The sequence below is a fragment of the Esox lucius genome, chromosome 17, assembly GCF_011004845.1.
Source record: "Esox lucius isolate fEsoLuc1 chromosome 17, fEsoLuc1.pri, whole genome shotgun sequence".
NCBI classification, from domain to species: domain Eukaryota; kingdom Metazoa; phylum Chordata; class Actinopteri; order Esociformes; family Esocidae; genus Esox; species Esox lucius.
In genome coordinates, this window is record NC_047585.1 from 31,993,414 (window position 1) to 32,002,022 (window position 8,609).

Sequence of the window (8,609 nt, forward strand, 5' to 3'; positions counted from 1 at the left end):
CAAAAACAATGATATCAAATGCCCGCTTTCACTAATGTGATTAGTCCCCCAACGATCACAAAAGGAGCCGTTCGTTCGGGAACAACTCATCCCTACTTCTCACACCTGATGATGAACCGCACCAAAAATACATCTAGTGCCATCCCATGTTTCTGAATTGGCCATGTTTAATCCAAAGGAGAGCAGGTGGCTGAAAGTTAACTGGAAAATAGTACGTTGGTGGATATGTCGGTTCTATATTTATCAGTCAACTTCCCTGAGAATAACATGGAGCAAAATCTAAAGCCCAAACAAAGTGCTTATATCACTGTATCACAAATTGAAGAATCATCCTTTAGAACATTACATACATATTATGGAGGAAAAGTACTTGAAAAAAATTTCTTCACCAGTTTTACTTTTGTTGAATAAATACTGAATTCAAACAATGTAGGTACATTTATTATGGTTTTGGAGAAAATGTTACCTGACACAGAGAGCAATAATGTTGGAAATACATTTGCATTATTCACATATAACAATGTATCATGGTAGCTGATAGCCTTCTAAATTCGATTCACAGGGCTTCCACAGCAGCATTGTGATATTCCAAAATATGGCACTGGAAAACCTGGTTGACATGAAACACTTATTCTTTCCTTGAAGGAACTTCAAGGCCCTTTTGGTCTCCATCTCAATCCCTGGTAGTGCCGACCAACTTGAGTGTTGAGTCAGTAAGCCCCATTATAAAATAACTAAACCCTCAATATCACAATACTTAAGGAATTAAAGAATTACAAAAAGTAAAAAAAGATTTTGATTGAAATACTTGGTGTGGCATTATAGCTTTCTTTAGCAGGTCTAAAACTGCCCAAATCTTCCTCAGTTATTTCATGGAGCTGTCATGGTGAGTGAATTACCTAGAATCAGTCATGTAGTGTTAAAATCAACACAGTGATAAAAAAAAAAAAAATCCCTTAAAAACATGCAATGTCCAGCAGGAGCAGTGTCTAAATGGGAAACATTTATGACACCAATGTTTTTAGTTTCAATAACTCTCAACATTGACATTGTTGCAGACCTATGTATCAGGGAGATTTTTAAAAACACTTAGGTAACTGACTAGGTCCACCCAGTGGGTAATGGTGGCTGGGTTGCTGGAGCTCTTGATGACCTGGGCCATGAACATTGACCTGGAGGATATTGATCTGAAGATAGCTGAATCTTGTTTATTGATCTACTCCCGCTGCTCTCTTGGTACGTTTCCTTGGTGAGGCTTTGGGGGATGCCGATGCCTTGCCTGTAAGACAGAAAGAATGGTAAATATAACCTTTAAGTTTATATTCATCTTTGTACAGTTGTGGCTATAACAGTAGAAAATGGAGAAGCTTCAACACATTGCAGAATGGATGTCTTACAGAAACATTTACATTTACTATTGTAGTATCATTAGACATTCCTGAGGGACTTTTCATGCATGTGTGGGGTCTTTCTTGTCTCTTTCAGCTGTGGGATATGCCTAGCCGTCTTACCATTTAACCCTTCTTGGTTAAGTGCAAAGCAGATGGCTGAAACTTTTCTTCTTCAGTTGCTTTAGGTGGTTTTTTAACCATTCAAACCAACATTTGACAATTTCTGAGGTTGAGTATGTTCTTAATAGATCGTGGGTGGTTGATCACAGTTCAATAAGTCGCAAACTTCTGACTATATGAACATGAATTCCAAGGTCCCGGAAGACAGACTTTTAAACTTGAGAATGTCCATGAGGATTATATTGTTTCTGACATGCTCAGACAGTTCTTTGGTCTTCGCCATCTTGACAGTAGTACAGACAGCAGATATTTTTTTGTTTATCCTGTGTAGTTGTGACATATGCCAAAGCAACTCTTAACTACATAATTGTCTCTATTCTCAATGCATTTTTTATAATATGGAGAATTATACAAATAAATAGAAAGGTTGTGAACATTTCTGGCTGCAGAAGATACAAACATGTATTAGCCAGAAAAACTATGGCAGACTATCCAAGCTCAGTGGCAGACTATCCAAGCTCAGTGGCAGACTATCCAAGCTCAGTGGCAGACTATCCAAGCTCAGTGGCAGACTATCCAAGCTCAGTGGCAGACTATCCAAGCTCAGTGGCAGACTATCCAAGCTCAGTGGCAGACTATCCAAGCTCAGTGGCAGACTATCCAAGCTCAGTGGCAGACTATCCAAGCTCAGTGGCAGACTATCCAAGCTCAGTGGCAGACTATCCAAGCTCAGTGGCAGACTATCCAAGCTCAGTGGCAGACTATCCAAGCTCAGGACAAAAGTCTACTTACTCATTATGTTGAGGGTCTCCTGGGGAATCCAACTGATATCCACATTGTTCATCCCACCAGTGCCTGTCTCCACCTTCACTGGTAACCTTTTCCTCTGCACAACATAGGTGAAATATAATCATTATTTACCCTTCGTTCTCATTTTGACAGTAACATTCAGTATCACAGGTTAAGAGGTGGAGATATTTAAAACCACAATTAAAGATTTATTGTAAATGCATTCATGAAATGAAGAAGACTCGCACCGTCCTAGACTCCAGCACCTGGTACATGCCAAAGACTGCCAAGGCAACTAGTCCAGTCAGGAAAATATACATGAACATTCTGAAAGGGAATTTAAGAAAGAATAATTGTTAACGGGTAATGTGTCAGACAAACAATATAAACTTTTCTCGCCTTATTTAAACAAATGTACCTGAAACTGCCGAGAGATATAGAGTATACACTCCTGTCACAGGCTTCATATTTTGCTGCCTTTAAATTAAGTGTAAAAAGTGACAATTTCTCTGATTAATAAACAAGAAACCAGGCAAGCCTAGTTCAGCCGGCCTGCAATAGAAAGTATTGCCCTCTTGAGATTCTTCAGATTCAGGCTCACTATAACGTTATTACTCTATGTTGTAGCCAGCAAATGTGTTTGTATAAAATAATGTAGTCAGTGGAAGTTTTAGCCAGCAAAGTTTCGTCTATACAGAATAATTAATATGAGTACTTCGCTTCGCCTGTGAGGAAATACGAGGTCAGGACCTATAGTTCGCATGTCCGATTCTCTAACCACTACACTATTTAACAAGGTGTACAGAGTCAGTCAGTCAGTCAGTCAGTCAGAGACATTAGCTCTTCTTAGCCGGCTCCCCTTACACGGTCCGGCAAAAATAAGAAGGTACTGATTACATGAAGTGTGTCTTCACAGACCTGTGCTAACGCTTGCCATGAGGTGTTTAATTTTATAGGGTGGTCTAGCTTAAGTGCTGATTTAAATTGGCTTAAATATCAAGGAGGAAATGGTGGGTTTTATACATTTCTGTCTATCGATGATTTCCATTCAGGTTCACTCAGCTTGAGCAAATCAAAGAACAACAATAAGATACATCTTATCACCCTAAGGTCAAAAATTACAGCTGTAATGCTTCCAGCACTAAAATATGGGTTTTAAAGGTGTATCTAATCAAGACTTCTTCATTTTTTTCTGTTTAATGATTGGGAAAATGTTTCCTTCACTTTGAAAAGGTGTACTGGTAGTGAATTGTAGGAATAAAAAATAAATAAATCTAAAATGTGATGATTGTGATTTATGTTAAGGCAGCAAATGGGTGAGTAGTCTTTTCACTGTAAATGATTGTCACCCAATACTGGCGTGGCAATACCTAAGGGATTTGACAATACCATAATTAACATGTGACAATAAGCCCTTACGTCTCTCCATCCAGTCCCTCCTCCAACTCAACGATTGTGACTGTCTGGTTGTAAATGGCCGTCTGGAAACCATTGCCCTGTAGCACAGTCAAAACACAAGTTTTGCATTATATTAAAATACATTTCTCAAACTGGTCAGGGTGATTTCTAAACATGTAGTCAACAGCCCGTGTGACAAGGGCATCCTGAAGATGCAAGACACTGTAATCACCTCACTGTCCTGGTAGTTGAGGAGGATGACCAGGCCGAATGGACGACCAGCCATTGGCTGAGCAGGGATAAAGGAGTACTCAAAGGAGGCCTGCTTCTGGGGCTGCACCACAGTGCTCAGGGGCAAGGCTGTGAACTAGATACCAAAAACAGCTTGACTACTTTTCTTATCAACCTGTTGTACCCAAAATGACAGTAGCCCCCACTATTTAATGACAGTATTAAAAGGTATTCCATAACCACTTGTTAATACAACACATCTAAGAGGAAATACCTAAAATATGGGAAACATTATAAAAAAGTTATATTAGGTTTGCTCAGGTATTTAAAGAAGTGTGTGTTCTAGTAATTGTTAGTTAGTAAATTGAAAGAAAACAGATTACAAACCCCATTATAATGTGAAAAGTTAGTGTGTTGTCAAGAGGATGTTCAATTCATGCAGGCACCATGCGTCCAAGAGCCCACACTCACATTCTGGATGTAGAACTGGAAGTCCTGAGGGTAACGGAAGGAGGCCTCCAGTGAATGAACAGTGAAATCTTGGCTTCCCTTGTTGGTGAAACCCACCAGGAACTTTACAATTTCATTGGCTGGGAACTCTGGATAGAGGGCACAAGATTCAGGGCATGAGTCAGGATATACAAATGAAATAAAAATGAATTAATAAATACATTCCAGAATGTCATATATACTTCCCCTTAATATACAATGAACATCAGTTCATGTGAAAATACAGTCTTCATAAAGAAACACCAACCTTCCCCAGTCACAAAGACAATGGTAGTGTCAGCGTCAGGGTGAGAAGTTACATCTCCAACAGCAGCATCTTCATCTAAGTCATCCTCTTTTTCCTGAGAGATTTCAAAATGAAGTAAAGAAACTCGATTCAATAAACTGAATTGAGAAAAAGGGATTACGTCACACTACTGTCTGGATCATTTTGCAGGGGCAATAGAAATCGGTTTTATCCCAGTTTGACCGATGTTACATACCGAGCCTGGGACCTGATCTTCCTCCACCAGGACTTCTTCCTCTTCCTCCTCCTCATCTTCCTCTTCATCAACTGTTGAATCTAGTGCTATGTCTTCTGCAGAATCTGATTCTGCAGATACCTGGCCTGTTCAAAAACAGATTTAAAAAAAAGTTATCAGTGAGTGCATTTTAGTGTATATATACACACACACACACATTATACACATTATTGGAGTAGCCACCAGTAAAAGCCACTATAATTGGTGATGAAAGTAGTTGTGACAGGAAACTAGGGTTGCATGACATTTATACAAAGATCCATCTTTTAAACTAAAGACTAAATTGATACAAATGGCTATGACAGCAGCTGTCACAACTACTGTTTTATGATTCATGATTCTAATTATTCAAAAAGCTGGACATAAAATCGAATCTTTGAATAGGAAATTGTAATATAAATCACCATTTAGGCCTGTCTGTATCTTGGACCACGTAAATGACAAAGATAAAACGTATCAGAGGTAATTAAAACCGGTGTTAACAATGTATCAACACAGAATCGCTAACAGATCTGCTATCCTGGGACACGTCATCACAGAAGAGAGGGAAACCCAGCGTAAAATAACACAACACACTACAATACACCACATATCATGACTTGGAATTTAATATAATTTCTTCCCTACATATTCGTTTTTTTATTGTCTTTCACCACAAAACAACATTTCGGGAAAATGAGCATTTGCATAGACATGCAAGGTATCAACAAGCTTATTGAGAGATATTTCCAGTGCTGTGCTACTACTAACATTACATATTAAATACATTGGTTAACATAATTTGTCATATAAGAATACTGAGCACAAAACAAAGCCGTTTTCAAACTTTAAATACCACTCAATGAAAAAAAGTTCGTTATGCCACGTCAATGTTAACTTTGCCAACGTTTCATTATTTCAACTAACTGATAATACAAATCCTAAAAGTTTGAAATAACTTACCGAATGATATTAAGCCACATGGGAAAGCCATGAGAAAAAGCAAAAATATTTTTGATCCGAAAATAAACATTTTGCTACCGTCAAGTTTGTTGCTTGCAGCATGAACATCAGCACTCAGAAAAAGAAGGAACTACCTCTAGGCTCACAATGCTACGCTGGCTCCACCAGAGATACTCGATGTAAATACGAGATCCGTCCCCGCCTTAGAAATTATGCTTCCAGAACCCAATACCAGAAATCCTTGAAATGCAGAGATGGAAATCCAAGTCACTATTGTCCAATCGCTTTTAAGGTTGTCAGGCTGCGTCGCTAATCAATAAAATCCCTTCGTGATAGGGTGAGACTCTATCATTTTTAAGTATGTAATGTCAGGATAAATGATAAAAAAAAAAAAAAGAAGTTGTATTTCTCAGATCTCGAAAAAGATATTGTTGCGGGGAAGTATTTTTGCTTCAGTTCGTGTTTTCGGCCCACCTTTTTCTGACAGGTAGCACGGACAATGACATCACCTTCGTATGGTAATATAGAAACCTTCAAATTAAAATCCTGGATTTTCAAACATTCCAATGTCGCAGTTTTTCTCAAACATTGCGTGTTTTGGAACTGTAGTTTAATGTACACATCGCAAAGCAACATCGGTTAAATACTTAAATATATTTTTTTAAATATTATATTATCACTGTATGTTTTGTATTACACCCACTTCAGCAACAATTTCAAGTAATTAATTAATACAGATTTCACTGCAACATGTTTTGATTGCAGAACATTGTTCACGTAACAAGATAAGCATTTGTAATGCAAACATTAGTGAATGTCTTTCTAGTAAAATTAACAACTTATTCCACTTCTGTGTGGCAAGAAAAGTAAAAATAATTTCATCTAATTCAGAGCCTACATTTGACGTATCAGGTACCAACCAATCCTGTGTTCTTGTGCTATATTATTTATTTTCTGTTATCAAATGATAGGCAGGCTGTACATCTGTATAGGAATCCAATCATGTTTCTATATTAATTTGAAGTTGTATGAATCCAAATGAGGTGCAGTGGAATACAATAATGTATCATCTGCTTTCACATTAATGTCTACAATATTTCTAATGTCCATTATATACAGAATGAATAACAGAGGAGCCAATATATAGCCCAGTGGTAAACCTTCGTGCACTTCAAGAAATTCAACTTTTGTTCCTTCAGTCACGATAACTTTCGTAATTTTTATGGACAGAATTTCTAGGCGCAGCCAGGGGCCGGAGGGTGTCAGGTTTGGGGACCAAACGATTTCGTCTCTGCTCTTTGCGGATTATGTTGTCGTGTTGGCCCCTACAAACCAGGACCTTCAGCATGCACTGGGACGGTTTGCAGCCGAGTGTGAAGCAGTGGGGATGAGAATCAGTACCTCCAAATCCGAGGCCATGGTCCTCAATCAGAAAAGGGTGGCTTGCCCACTTCAGGTTGGTGGAGAGTGCCTGCCTCAGGTGGAGGAGTTTAAGTATTTAGGGGTCTTGTTCACGAGTGAGGGAAGGATGGAACGGGAGATTGACAGACGGATCGGTGCAGCTTCTGCAGTAATGCGGTCGATGTATCGGTCTGTCGTGGTGAAGAAAGAGCTAAGCCACAAGGTGAAGCTCTCGATTTACCGGTCAATCTACGTTCCTACTCTCACCTATGGTCATGAGCTTTGGGTCATGACCGAAAGGACAAGATCCCGGATACAGGCGGCCAAAATGAGCTTTCTCCGCAGGGTGGCTGGGCGATCCCTTAGAGATAGGGTGAGAAGCTCGGTCACCCGGGGGGAGCTCAGTGTAGAGCCGCTGCTCCTCCACATCGAGAGGGGTCAGCTGAGGTGGCTTGGGCATCTGTTTCAGATGCCTCCGGAAACGCCTTCCTGGGAAGGCGTTCTGGGCCCGTCCCACCGGGAGGAGACCCCGGGGGAAGACCTAGGACACGCTGGAGGGACTATGTCTCCCGGCTGGCCTGGGAACGCCTCGGTGTCCCCCCGGAAGAGCTGGAGGAAGTGTCTGGGGAGAGGGAAGTCTGGGCATCTCTGCTTAGACTGCTGCCCCCACGACCCGGCCCCGGATAAGCGGAAGATGATGATGATGATGATGATGATTTTTAATCAGAAAAGAGAATAGCTGTTTATTTTCCAGTTATTTTTGATAGAGAGGATAATTGGGTGATAATTGGAACTTTTGGAAAAACTACAGAGCTTAGAGTAATATTTAAAATATGGGCCATTGAGTTAGTCATAAATTGTGCTTGATATAAACCTGGCTGCATGTTGCCTGCCCTGATGGACTTCTTTGCATTTATAGCTAGAAAGAACATTTCAGGTAAACTGGCAAAAACAAAAACAATTCTATATCAACAATTGCATCTTGCTCCTTCCCACTGGGAGTAGGGACAGATGTTCTTTAAAAAAAAGGGGGAAAAGAGTTGCCAGTACAAGTACTGTTCATTTTGGGTAGAAGATCACTAAATCAACAACAAAAACATATAAAGTTCCCTGAATCAACAAAATAAACATATAAAGAATAAAAAAAAAATAATGACTATAACAAATGTATTATTATTAAATTATTTAGTTATTTTATAAATAATAATTCTTCCACCCTCAATGACTTAACTAACCTATTTGTGTTGGGATTTTTTTCAGGTTAATAAACATAATATCACCAAGGCGGTCCCATAAGGCCTGCTTT

The 8,609-nt window shown here is 39.4% G+C and overlaps 1 protein-coding gene across 1 annotated transcript; it reads right to left on the minus strand.

The window, feature by feature from the left end:
• Positions 1-423: 423 nt before the first annotated feature.
• LOC105017078 (translocon-associated protein subunit alpha) lies at positions 424-6,058 on the minus strand. The gene is made up of 9 exons (XM_010881406.5): positions 5,903-6,058; positions 4,922-5,046; positions 4,687-4,780; positions 4,401-4,528; positions 3,931-4,065; positions 3,720-3,796; positions 2,549-2,627; positions 2,304-2,397; positions 424-1,279 (listed from the first exon to the last, which is right to left on the minus strand). Exons 1-9 carry the CDS (start codon positions 5,970-5,972, stop codon positions 1,209-1,211), a joined length of 873 nt encoding a protein of 290 aa, XP_010879708.3. The 5' UTR covers positions 5,973-6,058; the 3' UTR covers positions 424-1,208.
• Positions 6,059-8,609: the final 2,551 nt, after the last annotated feature.